At 36.7% G+C, this 14545-nt stretch overlaps 1 protein-coding gene across 1 annotated transcript in view; it reads right to left on the reverse strand.

Annotated features, from left to right (window-relative positions):
- Positions 1–905: 905 nt before the first annotated feature.
- Positions 906–14545, reverse strand: part of LOC148950668 (melanopsin-B-like) — a 78465-nt gene continuing 64825 nt past the window's right edge. Inside the window, exons 5-7 of the mRNA XM_089091915.1 lie at positions 5931–5947; positions 2054–2197; positions 906–1114 (exon numbers count right to left, since the gene is read on the reverse strand). Of these exons, the coding sequence (XP_088948041.1) occupies positions 906–1114; positions 2054–2197; positions 5931–5947 (370 nt within the window). The remainder of the gene's footprint in view (positions 1115–2053; positions 2198–5930; positions 5948–14545) is intronic.

Below are 14545 nucleotides of genomic sequence, written 5' to 3' on the forward strand. Positions count from 1 at the left end.
AAGACGTTTTTGCTTGCGACCACTGGCGGTCGCCAGCAAACCTGTACAATCACTGGCGCTACAATTGGGGTGCTCGAGCTCTAAAGGTTAGCAAGTTTGAACCGATTGACACTCCCGATCTGGATCACAGAAAATTCAACCAAACCCATCTGTTTGTTTACAATACTTAGTATAGAAGAGTTCAGATCAACACCAGGTTTTTGTTTTACACCCAGGAAAACCAGATTTTCTAGCAGTGACTCCTGCTTTAAGTCATCAACATCCGCTTCAACACTTGAAATACGTGATTCAATAGACTCCATCTAACTTTTCAGACCTTTTAACAGCTTTTCAATTCTTGTGAATTTGGGATTGTATTCAATGGCTAACGAGAGGCTAACGCATCAATACTGATTTGAAACAGCAGTGACGTCAATAATAGCGTCAGCAATTGCGATGTTCAAGTCAAGGACAATAGCTATGATGATATTTAAGACGTTACTATGGGTGTTTTTATCATAATTAACCCTCCGCTCAAGACGTTTTTGCTTGCGACCACTGGCGGTCGCCAGCAAACCTGTACAATCACTGGCGCTACAATTGGGGTGCTCGAGCTCTAAAGGTTAGCAAGTTTGAACCGATTGACACTCCCGATCTGGATCACAGAAAATTCAACCAAACCCATCTGTTTGTTTACAACACTTAGTATAGAAGAGTTCAGATCAACACCAGGTTTTTGTTTTGCACCCAGGAAAACCAGATTTTCAAACAATGACTCCTGCTTTAAGTCATCAGAATCCGGTTCAACGCTTGAAATACGTGATTCAATAGACTCCATCTTGCTTTTAGACCTTTTAACAGCTTTTCAATTCTTGTGAATTTGGGATTGTATTCAATGCTAATAGCATCATACACCTCAATTATAATCATTGCTGCACTAGAGACTGCTTACTATTCTGTCCAATTTTTTCATTTACTTTTTTCTGAATCTCTGTTAAAATACTATCTTTTGTCCGCAGTAGATCGTCTTCAGTAGCAGCTAGCTTTTTAAATAAATTTGTAACAGTGTTAGCCCCTGGAATTGCACTACTCTGTGATTCTGGGATGTGTTTCAGAGCCAACGCTGTAGCGTTGCCTATAGTAAAGGCCATACGGTTCCAATGTTTTATTATTATTATTTTTTTTCCAGAGGCACTTCATATGGAAGGGTTCATCGAAGAAACTTCAAAGTGGGATCATTGGATTGGAAATCGAGAGTTCTAGTGCCCTTTTTAATAGTCGAAATTGATTGGAGGGCAACTAGCCCCCCCGCCACGCCAATCATTCCCCCAAACACATCCAATCAAAATTTTGAGATAGATATTTTTTTCAGCGTAGTTGATTTCCAGATAGAAAATACATTTTTGAGGAGGACACTCACCCACAACCCTCAGGGCAAGGGTTTTAAGTTATGTCCTGGGGCATATAAGGTTTTTTATAGAAGGTGTTGTCCTAGAAACTTCAAAAAAGGCTCATTCAATTGGAAATTAAAGGGATAGTGCCCTTTTTAATTGTCGAAAGTGATTTGAGTGTAAATAGCCCCCGCCACGCCCGTCATTTCCCCAAACACAGCTAAACAAAGATTTAGAGTAATCCATTTTGTTCAGCGGAGTTGATTTTCAGATAGACAATATGTTTTTGAGGAGGAGACTCCCCCACGATCCTCAGGGCAAGGGTGTTAAGTTATGCCCTGGGGGCATATAAGGTTTTTGTAGAAGGTGTTGTCGTAGAAACTTCAAAAAAGGCTCATTTGATTAGAAATTCAAAAACCTAGTGCCCTTTTTAATAGTCGAAAGTGATTGGAGGGCAAGTGATACTCTAGTATACAAGGCAGTAGATCTCCCTAGTCCAAGAACTGACAGGAGCTCGAAATTTCGAGACTTCTGAACATCACTCAGACCTTTTCTTTGATTGTAATCCATTGGATCAGGATTCTACAAGACTGGGAAATTTCAGCCATTAGCTGAATAACCCTGTATCATTTGATGCCCTCATTAGCTACTTTCTACCCCTCTATTAGGAAGCAAAATTATACAGCTTAATGATAAAGATCCTAAAGCGCCTTCGTTACTAGCATCGTAGTTTTCATACTTGTAGATACCATCTACTAAATAAGGACAGCAAGTAATCAGTGCAAGAATTTGAGAGAAGAAGAAGATGTGAATGTATCCTCTGGGACCTAGAGAAGAAGAAGAAGAGACCTTATTGAATAAGAATAAGATACATTATATTTTTTATTGTTTTAAAAAATAGAGTTGTGATCAAGAGTCTAACTTTAGCGTAAAGAGCGGGGCTTTGAGGAGGGGATAGTCCCTTTCATATACGGAATAATTTCTGTTCGTTTTAAGTTTTAATGTTGCACGTTACTTTCAGTTGGAAAAACTTGTTTTTTATTTAATTTTTGAACGTTTTTGAATTAATGCAGGTTTTGATTTTGGCTCACCGTACATAAATAATTAAGACAAAATATGCATATTAATTTTACTTTTATTTGGTTAAATGGCTTTTCTCAAAGTTGTTTAATTTTATTTACGAACGTTTTTATTAGTAATAAATATACGTAACTTACGAATTAACTTACGTAACGAATATCTATATTTATATATTTTTAATACATATATTAGGGGGTTCGTCCCCTAGTCAATACCACGCTCTTTACGCGGAAGTTCGAATTTTAGTTCCAGCTCTTTAAAAATGACCCCTTAATCACAAAGGCCGTTAATAAGAATAAATAGCTCTTATGAAAGTACTAAAAATATTTGACTTAAAGAGCAAGGTATTGACTAGTGGGCGAGCCCCTTCATATACGTAATAATGTCTGTTCTTTTAAGTTTTGTTGTTGCTCCTTATTTAATTTCTGATCGGTTTTTTAAATAATGCTGGGAAATCCCTCAATATCATGTTCTGGACCTTGGAGAGGATTTTTTTATGTTTCTTTTTTTGTTAATAATTGATAATAAATGAATAAATAAAATACAGACTATTTTTATGTTTTATTGGATTGAATTGTGAAAAATGCTTTATTAATCACCATATACCGTTCATATTTTATTAGAAGTTAAGAAATTATTTTTAATATGTGATATTAGATATTAGATAATTAATTTCTTTTTCCTAGTACTTCCTAGGTAAACCGGCATATTTTAGCAGGTGAAAAGTTTTGACTGGACCAGATTTGGCTCTGAATCCGACTTTTTGTTTACATTCTGTTTTTATTCATATTTTATTACACTCAGCTCTCTTTATTTCTGGCTCTTTACACTCTTTTTATTTGTGACTTTGACTTGAGTATATGCACGGTGTGAGGTCGAAGAGAGGTTACTTTGACAGTGGGTACGTACATAAAGGCAGTTATTTAATTCCAGATCCCAATCAATATTCCATAAAAGATTCAATTTACGATCATTAGATGTTCATGAGATATTTTACATACGCTGTGTTGACAATTTGAATGCACACAGTAGTAGATTGTATATATGGAATTTGCTTGCTGCCATAGGAATTACCATGCTATTTACTTGGAGAACGTTCCTTAGTACCTCGCCATGCTATTTGCTTGCCTAATGTTCCCTTGGTACCTTTCCAAGCAACGTGATTAAACACGTTTTCAAACTATAGTCGAGATTGTATGACGCAACCAGACTGGTTTTTGAGGCAACACCTATTTTTTATTGCCAATCAGAGACAGCGGAGGTTACTCTATATACGATAACTTGATTGGTAATTGGATTCGAATAAAAGGAGTGATTTTCATTGCAATTTTTATTAGTAAGAGAATTGAATTCAAAGAGAATAGTTTATTTGAGAGGATATTAGTAGAGAAAATGAGTGGAGCATTTACACTATTGGAGATTGATGGTGTAGCCAGCAGCATCAGCAGCAAAGATATACGAGTACCAAACGTGGCCTTCAATGGCCACGTCCTTGAATAGGACGATATATATGCTAGATATGTGATATCATTAAGCAGATTGAAAATGGCAAATTTACAATTATGTTTTGCTGCGAAACTGAACATTGTGCCTATAAATAGACTTGAGGCAGCATTAGATGTGCTAGTGAAATATATTGATGAGAACAAAATAAATCAGTGATTATTATTATTGTAATTATGCTCAATAAAATTGTTTCTAAATCAAAGGTATTTTTCTTTCTATAGTAGACTAGCGTATATTTTTAGACTAGAAAAAAAATTCTGGTTAGTCCGAAGTTGGTTGTGAGAGTGTTAGGACTCTAAAAAATGGATAGATTTGAGAAAGAGCGAATCATGGGGAATCTAGTTCTTATGCACAAATAATTGATTCTAGCTGATGATTTTCTAGATCTGTCTATTCAAAGGAAGATATTTTCTCAGGGAATGCTTGTCGATATAATGACAACTGATTCTCCATCATTAGACTATTGCATGAAGCTTTTACGCTGTGGTCCAAATGCATTTACACAATTTATTGATATATTAATCACGACACGGCAAATGATATTGTGGATATGCTTTTTAACACTAGTTTAGAAATTTAGGACTTTTTTTTTCGCGAGAAAGATGGAGTTCAAGGATGATTTAATCCTCTCTCTCTATCACACTCAATTTGTTGTGGCTAGCTCAGTTTCAATGTGGCGGTGAGAGTGTCAACACATGAAAAAAATGTTCCATACATGTCCGCTATGCATGTACACACTGGGCAGCTGGTCATCATGTGAGAATTGCACAATGATTGATGAGTATGATGAAAAGTGTTGATTATGCAACCCGTGTAAATTGCATAGAGGATATGTTGTACAAATTAAAGGTTGTAATTCCTGTCTTGAAGAGGTGTGTGACTCTCGTCCTAGAGGACACCTATGCTCCAATTGCCCCTATGATAAATGTAATCAATGGGAGAATACATATCCTGGTATGATTCGAAAGAATCCTAAGCGTGATTTTAGTTTATTCTTAAAAGATTGGTATCGTCGTGGTTTTAGATTGTTCTGGGAGGAGGAGCAGGGTCAGCGATTCAACTGTTGGAACAACAAAAAAATTTGGTTTCTGCGTCATCGTTGTGAAGACAATGACTACTATGATTATAAACCGACTGATTTTTATTTTGCTGTGACGGAATGTGATTCGCCACTTGAGGACACTGTTTGTGACATTGCTTCAAATTAGCAAATTCAAACATGTGAATTCTACAAAATGAATGAGAATAGTATCATTGACTATACAAAGAGATATGACAAGAGTGAAGTTACTCTCTACTGTAGAAAATGTGACCCTGACATTGCAGCACATCAGGATCAGTATACTGTGAATTGATGAGTATGATGAAAAGTCTAGATTATGCAACCCGTGTAAATTGCATAGAGGATATGTTGTACAAATTAAAGGTTGTAATTCCTGTCTTGAAGAGGTGTGTGACTCTCATCCTAGAGGACACCTATGCTCCAATTGCCCCTATGATAAATGTAATCAATGGGAGAATACATATCCTGGTATAATTCGACAGAATCCTAAGCGTGATTTTAAATTATTCTTAAGAGATTGGTATCGTTGTGGTTTTAGATTGTTCTGGGTGGAGGAGCTGGTTCAGTGATTCAACTGTTGGAACAACAAAAGAATTTGGTTTCTACGTCATCGTTGTGAAGACAATGACTACTACGATTATAAACCCACTAATTTTTATTTGGCTGTGACAGAATTTGATTCGCCACCTGAGGACACTGTTTGGGACATTGCTTCAAATAAGCAAATTGAAACATGCGAATTCTATAGAATGATTGAGGAAAGTAATTTTGCCTATAAAAATAGATATGATAAGAGTAAAGTTACACTTTATTTTCATAAATGCGAGCCTGCCACTGAAAACCAACAGGATCAGTATACTGTGAATTCGGAAAATCTATCCGCATTATTAGTTCTCAACAAATACCTTTACCTAGTAGAAGATGAAATCTAAAGAGTAGAAAAGCCGGGTTTATCATGCATATACATTATTTTTCATTTATTAATAAACAATTTCACATATAATTTTATAACATTTTATTTTTAGGGCACTAAAATCAATATTAAACACGCTTGTAAGCATATTTTCCACTAGAAAGTCGTTCAATCGAGGTAAGTCAATGTAGATGTCGAGATACTGCTTGTAGGTATAGCCACGACATCTGAACATGAAAAAGAGTAGTGCATGAAAGCCACATGTCTTAGTCGTTAAATCCTGTACTCTTCGTTGTTTTTGAATAATAGTTTTCCTACTGCTCTCAATAAAGTTGCTGATGTATGGAGTGCAGAATTTATACGACAGGCCAAGACGATAAAAAAATTCAATATTCTTCGCTGTTTGAAAGATGCATAGCCAATGGCCAGTCTTCAAAGTCGATGGACTGCTATTAACAATGATTAGGGCATTGTTAAAACATTGAATGTTTTCAATTAAGTCCGATGGTATGCAATAGGACTTGTACTGGGACATGTATGGATCCATACTAAATACGTTGATTATTTGGTTTGTGTTCATGGTGCTAGGTCTAGTAGAGCACTGCCGTTGGATGTGGTTTCTCAATAGGTTTCAAATTGACTCAATGATATCAGCGTGATACTCTCAGTCAAAGCATCGGCAAATGTGCACTCTAAACGTACATTCCCTGTACGTACTATGCTCATATCCTGGGTCCCTGACAAGTCCAAAACAATTACACCATGATTTTTTGAAAATATTGAGTCGGTTATTCCATTTTCAAATAGTTGGGAGTCATGATCTAGGGATTGCATGGTCAACTCGTACAGATCAACTCGTACTCCATGATAAAATCATGGGGGGATTCAGTCCAGGATCCAACAGCACTACCACTCTTCACAAAGGCCAAAGCCAATTTTGATGGGATTTCCCCATTGATAAATGATGAATCGGTATAGCTATGAGATCCGGTGGCAATGTGACGTTGATTGGTGATCGTATAGAGAACAAGAAGTTTAATGTTGTTGCCATTGGCTCTTAGCTTTTCCATTGCCAATGCAACAGAGCTCATAACCTGTTGTTTTCGGACTTGGAGAATTCCGATGTGATAATGACATTTGCATCGGGTGCTGCAGCAAGTGTTTTTCTCAAAATGAAATTCGACGGGGCTAGTTGCAACTTTATGTTAATCTTGACATTGGGGGGGGGGGGGGATAACCATTGGGATATATTTAATATCTCATGATTTAATTTTCCAACTACATGATACTCCTGGGTCACTGCAACAGTCGTATTGCCGTCAGTACCAACATCTGGTCGATATTCATAGCCCAATGATTTACCTCTCAGTTCTTAGTATGGCTTTAGTTTGGTTATCATAAACTCTATGTAGATTGCATTGTTACATAAATAATCCCAAGTCCTCACCAATATCCCATTCGTACATGTATTAATTTGTTTGAACAGGTTGTTTAGAATCCAGTTTTCGTAGGAGAGACCATCGGCAGCAGTTGGAGCTGTATTATCTGACTTTTTCTTCATCGCAACATTTAAATCAATAAATTTTGATGACCAATCAATGAAATAGTCTTCATTGGAAAATATTTGAAAGTGTATATTTTCCGAGAGGGGTTGTTGAGGGTGAAATTGTTAATAGTAGCCATACTTGAAACTGACATCAACATTTTCAGCATTGAACAGATTCAATGAGGAACTGATTGATGGATATGATTCCTTGTGGGGGAGATAATTCATCTTATGAAAAGAAATCCTTCTTTGATCTAACAATCTTTTTCTTTTTCTTCTTCTGCTTATTGGTCTTTGTTGTTTTATTCCTCAAAGTCCTTGTTGATGTCCTTCGCTTCGCGCCTGGATAGAGATTGATGAGTGATTGAGGCGCACGCATCCTTTTCAAGCCCTTCCCATTTTGCTGAAATTTTAAGTGCTCACCAACGGCTCTTGCTAAAGATCTAACATTTTCCTTAACACTCTCCTTGAAATTCTTACCCGACCCACAGTCCTGTAGTGTTGAGGCAGCAAAATTTGATGCAGCAGGTGCAAGATATTTTCTGGCAAGGGGTAGTGCAGAACGAAATAACCTAGCAAACCAGCTACCAAGACCATAGCCATACATTATAGTACGCCCCTTGTAGCAGTCCAATCCATTGCCTATTTGACGTGGACTCAGAGCACCAACATAGCAATCGATATCGGGACAGACAAATGGAATTCTTCTATTGCTCATTTTAGGTGATGGTGCTAATGTCGCCAAAAATGGGTCGAAAATGACATGTAATCACTGCTAAGCTTTTTGTTATTACTAGAGGGTCACCCAATTCACTTCTTAGTGTTAACTGACAGAGTTACAAATACGAAGTGTTTACAGGAACATACTGAAGATGATTTATATTATAGTGGTGAACAAATTCATGGGTTGTTTTTCGTTCAAGAACACGTAGGAGGGGGGCATTTGAATTACCGACTCTCGATGTTTCCACAAAAGATGCATACAGAAAAATGCAAGAGTCCGAGACGAAACCGGGAGTATAATCAGCAAAAATAACTTGATCCATCCCTTGAACAGAGCCAGCATTTTCCCCAATGATCAAATTATGTTTCAAGCCAAGAGCGTCTCTCAGATTAGTATTGAGAATAATCATTTCAGTGTCAACAGGTGAGGTAATGTAAATCCTATCGTGTTCCATTGAATAATTAAAATGGAATGTACCATTCCTACGATATGAGATTTTTGTATTGATTGTACGACACAAATCTGTCATATTATCATATTCAATATATTTCAATTTGACATTTGGATATTCGCTAGATTTAAGTGCTTCAACCCATTCATACTTGACAAAGAGTGACCAGTCGGATAGTATAACTTTTACGTCGTACTCCCGATATATTCTCAGGATTTCATAGGTATTTTTTAAAGTACAGTCGACAAGACCCACTTCATACTTTCCGTCATCGAATTTGAAGGCGAGGGAAGGTTTCGTCGTAAAGTCACTTGTTTTATTCAAGTCATTGTAGAGAGGATCGAATACGTTGGACATAAATGTTACATAGAAATCACTGGGCATTGTCAATATCTTCAACACTGATACAAGAATCAAAGTCAGAAATGTATCCAAGCCACCGAACAAGTAACTGTTTCCTACCCTTGTGAGTACGAGTCTTTAACATCTTTTCAATTTGAAAGATTTCACTATTATTTTTAACTTTTTGTAGTTCATAGTCATAAAAGCCGTCAAGAATCTCTTCATCTGTGGTATCGTGCAAACGATAAGTTATGGGTTTAGTGTCTGGGATTTTTGCCACTTTAAAAATTTATGTGGACCACAAGTAATTATCCTTTTCAAAAACATTACTTGTTCTATTAATTTGAACAGTATAACCAACATTTAATTTTTTCTTCTTGACAATCGTTTCATTGGAATATTGTTTAAGAAAGGTGCCAATTGTATCATGATCAGATTTATGAACTGCCATTGGGGTTGAATTGGACAATGATCGATGAGGTAGCTGATCATAAATCAACATGATTTTATCTAAATCATGAATAAAAGCAGATACATTTTTCAATGTACAATATCTTGAAATTAAAAGTCGAATAGTTCTTATCAATTGTTCGGCCAATGAAGCCTTTATAGGGCTATGACTATGACAGAGCAGTGTATTATATTTCGCTAGTACTGTTGAAACATGTGGATTAACAAATTTACTACCACGATCCGTTTGAATTTTTTTATACGAATCCTTTTCGAGAATACTTTCAATGGCCTGGGCAACTTCAACACCTCTCTTTGACCGCAATTGAATGGCATATGCATAACGACTAAAAACACTGATTGCAAGTAGAACGTACTTGTACGGTGTATTGTGACGTCTTTGAATCTCATCTAGAGTTAGGAGATCTGCTTGCAGTATATGCAATTGAAAAAAGGCTGTAGTTTTTCGATAATCATTAGCACAAAGCCTATGATTTCTATACAGAGTGTAACTTGTTTCATTTTGTAGATAGTCTTGTAAACTTTTAGTCTGAAAACCAGTGACTTTGGAAAGAGTGGTGGGGGAACTTAAACTCGCCACTTCACCAATATTTTCATAAACACGTTTCAGAACTTCAACCATTTTGAATTTAAACGTGTAGTGTAACGCCCTCTACCCTTTTGTATACTAGTGGTTGGTGGTGGTGGTGGTGACATTGACTTGATATGTCTTCGCTTTTGTCTAGATATCAGTTGTGTGCTGCTCCTCCTTATTGTCAAGTTTTCACTAGGTGTGCTAATATTTTCCAAAAGTGATTTAAAATCTTTTTCTTCTTCCTCTTCATGTTCATATTTAAATGATGTTGACAATGGTGCATGTTCATTTAATTTTTTTAGATTTTGCCTATTGCTAATAAGGATTTTGGGGAAGTTTAATGCATTTAGAAAGTTGTATAGATGAGCGTCAAATGATAATAGTCCTTTACGATTTGTAACCATATCATAGATTAAATCAAATAGATTATAGCTCTTTCCTTGAATTATAATCTCTTTCCCATTGCTATCAACTTGAATATGATCTTGACCACTTTCCATGAGATTTTTTATGAGTCGTTTACTTTGTTCACGATATTAGTGGGGGGTTATATTTCAAAATTTCGACACAAATGATTCCAATTACTCTTTATTGAGTCTTGTCCCAGCAGCAGCAGACTATCGAGGAAAAGATTCTTTTTTTGTGATCAATACCGCCAATCTTTATGCAATTGGACTTAATCTTGACCTGTCAGTGAAGTGTATCTTGGAGTAAAAGCGGTTTTTTGTCATCCTTAATATTCTCGTTGTCAATGAATTTACTCAGATTGTCCTCAAACTATTCCACGGGTGAGAGAGCTAGTTCTATTGGAGTCAATTTATAGGGTTTGGCCATTCTCTAGAGAAAACTGTTTACAAGTCCTGCAATTATTGGCAGTAAAAGTGTGAAAAAGCTACCGCCCGCCTGAAGAAGACGTTTCCTTTTAAAATTCTTTCTTTGTTTTTAGAGGCCAATGTACGTACAATGGAACGATGTTGCTTTGCCTGTTGCTTAACTACTTCTGGCAGTTGAACATTGCCCTCGGTCAAATTTAAATAAAGTTTAGATTTTAGATTAATGAAATCATTGTCAATACCATGTTTGAGTATGGCTTTCCTAAGTGGGGATTTTGAAGTGCTTAGAACTGGAAATAATTATCAATTTTCATTTAGGTTCTTCCATGTCATGATGGTGATTAATAGCTCTTTTTACTGTTTACGGAGACACATACTGTAGTTCCAACGTCCAAAATATATGTGATTGTGCGCAAATCCTCGGGTGTATTTTTATCAAGAGCCAATGGGCTATAGCCGTAGGGTTTATTAGTTGCCTGATTGTACGCTGAGAGCAAAAATTTGGGGGCGCCTGGATATATTTGTTTATTGAGAGTTATTAGCGAGCTAGAATCAGAAACAACTCTGTAGATGATATAGTAGGTGCAGTTCAATGTAAGTGTTCGCATACATTTGCTCTGGTGAAAGAGGTTGTATAGAACCAGAGTAACGGAAATATGTTTATGATGATAGTAGACTGTGAACAATTGCAGTATTTTCTGGGGCTATTGATCAGCAGATTCAGCCAGATCGTGAATGATTAACGAAGAGTTTGCTTCAACAATGTTGAACACATCAAGTCCTTGTATAAATTGTATCTGCACCAACGCCGTAGTGCCAATTGCTTTTATTTTATCGTATGACTCCTGCTAAATACTGTAACAACAGTAGATTTTTTTTCGGCTTTCCACAAAAATTTTATCGCAATTTGTAATTATTTTAGTTAAGAGTGTTGTTTGGCCTGATATTGACGGGCCACACAGAAGCGATCTGAATGGTGTTTTAAATTGATATATGTTCCCTTCAACAGTTCACCTAGAAAACTAACTGTAGACTATAGTTGTCTAATGACTAAATAACTTCCCTACTAGTCCGTTCAAGAATAATGAGAACAAAATCACTGGAGAATCATATTTCTTGTATGAAAAAACAGCACTTTAAAGAAAACAATGAAAAATACACTTGATTGTTTTTAAATTTATTTATAATAAAAAAAATTATTTTAAAAAATGCACTAGAAAAAGCACTTTAATAAATAAACTTTATTTATAAAAAAAGTACAACATTTAATGAAAAAAAATACACTTAGAATAATATCACTTTTTTACATCATTTTTTTAAACTTGAATGCAACATGTATATTTACAAAAAAAATCTGCTCTAAGTAAAAAAAAGATAACTTTGGTAGTGGCGGCGCGCCTCCCGCTGGCGGCCGGCTGGGTGCCCTCCCCGGGTTACGAGGCCCCCCCAGGCCGCGAGCCCCCCTCCAAGGTTTTGGGAAATTTATTGGATTTTACTCAAACCGAGACTTTCCCTATGGCTAACATATTCAATTCGGTCGGAAGTTAAATAGTGCCCCAGGGGAAGGGCAGTGACACCGTCTTGACAAACTTAGACCTTGTCCGAAATGGTACTAATTGCAATTTTTTCTATATTTACAGTGAAGTTCCTGTAGTTCAGTGAACAAATTGCCAGCAATTTTGCTCGTGGAATTGTATTTTCAACAATACAATTCCTATAGATGTCCATGTCAAAATTCTTATCCATATAGCGCGTGGGCACTCCTTTGCAACGTTTCTTTATTTCCTCGTTGTGTGTTTGCAAAAAGAACACCATCGGACTTGGAGAAATGCTAAGGGAAATAATGTCTTGTAACAGTCCTGATTTAAAAATCTGAAGCTAAATTGGCGCTCAATGTTTCGCTATCTCCGTATAAGGCCCACACCAATTCGTACAGTTTCTCAACAAGCTGATGATTTCAACGTGTTCCGAATTATCAATTAGGCTTGGGTTTTTACTTTTAGCAGTAGAGGGTCTGTGTCCCCGTTGCAGACCTCTACTTGCCCCTTCTCCGGCCACTGTACCCTAGCCACATTGTTGTTGAATTTCAACATGAGGTTTTTAGAGATATCCAAGATTGCACTGCCTGCAGCAATATTTTTATTCAGGACAATGCTTCTTTTTTTCTATTAAATAGTACCATGTCCGAGCCATTGGTTGTGAAGAAAGTGTAGTATGTATTGTCAACAATTCAAGCGCTACGCTCCAAATCGGTCACGACTACAAGATATCCCCATTTTCGGACACTCTTACACATTTTACCAGAAACTAAATTCAAAATAAGCTTTTAAATATCTTTTTCGGCTTGTGTTTGCGCTTCAAAATGTTTCTTAACAAAAGTGTCAACAAACGTTTTCAGATAGGGTTTTTGGCTAAACTGGAGGGCTCTATGACCCTTTTTGACGTTGAAACCGTTGTTGCAAATCCATTTTCAAAGCCACATGATGTACAACAATATTTTTCTTCGGCAGAAGATCAGCAATAAGTTTTTGTTTTGAAGGTGACCAATGAAATCCGTCCACCTCGACCAAACGTCTGTTGCGGGGACTCAAAGAGTCCCTAGTCACAGGTCTATTGATGCATGGAAAACAAAATCCTTTACCGAATCCTGAAGCTCAACTGGTATCTCCCCATAAATTTAAAAAAAAAACATCCAACTGGCTCATTCTCCTCAACACTGTCAATGTTGGGAAAATTGGAGGCTTGAGGGTCATTGAGCCATTTAAATTCATCGCAGGGTAGTGCATAATGGGACATGACTGAGGATTAGAGAGAATTCATATAAAAGAAAACTGCATCTGATTTTGTCCCCGTCTTCTCTCCAGTTGGATCAGTTTCCAAGATAAGATCCCCGTGAAAAATGTATCCACCCCTCATTGACCTCTCGATGAACAGGTGCTGATCGATGTCATTGATCAGCCCGATTTTTCCCCCGCTAATTTTTAGGATGAGGTCCATTACCAGATGAGGAGATGAAAAATAATATCCTAAATCAAGATTAAATTCCCCATATATTTTGTCCGTATTTTTACACAAAATGTCTAACAAAGTTAACACATCACTCGACAAATACAGCTTGCAGTAGTCAAACCCGTTTTTACATCCTCCCTCTGCCCACACTTTTGTAGCAAAACTGTATTCCTCGGGACTGCCTCTACGATCGTGCAGAATTTCGTAAAACGATTCAACCGATGGAACAATTTTGTCCGTGAATCTTAAGATGGAAGAGTAATGATCATACGAATAGATGCCATTGACTGTCAGTAAGTCATAAATCATTTAGAAGTTTTTGTTTGAGAAGGGGGAAAGGGCTGCAACTGTCATCGTTTTTCTGCACCTGAATTAATTCGCTCAACGATTTGGGGAAAAACTGTAGGAATCTAAAAAGTGAATTTTATTCGTGTACTCAATGTCGTCTCAACATATCTCCACATAAATTCTAAAACAAGCACATTTTCCGATGATTTAGGAATGATTTTGTAGGAAAAGCTGTCTATCACCCATGCATTATTCACTGTTCCATTTCTTTGAAGATGTGCCATTGCTGGTAGCATATACTTCAGATCGTAGTTAGAATTGTATATAAAAACCGGAAGAAAGAGTTGCTGTTCAATTTTTAAATTACATGAATTG

This window comes from Artemia sp. Qi Xiang Cuo, chromosome 7, assembly GCF_049724085.1.
Source record: "Artemia sp. Qi Xiang Cuo chromosome 7, ASM4972408v1, whole genome shotgun sequence".
Classification (NCBI taxonomy): domain Eukaryota; kingdom Metazoa; phylum Arthropoda; class Branchiopoda; order Anostraca; family Artemiidae; genus Artemia; species Artemia sp. Qi Xiang Cuo.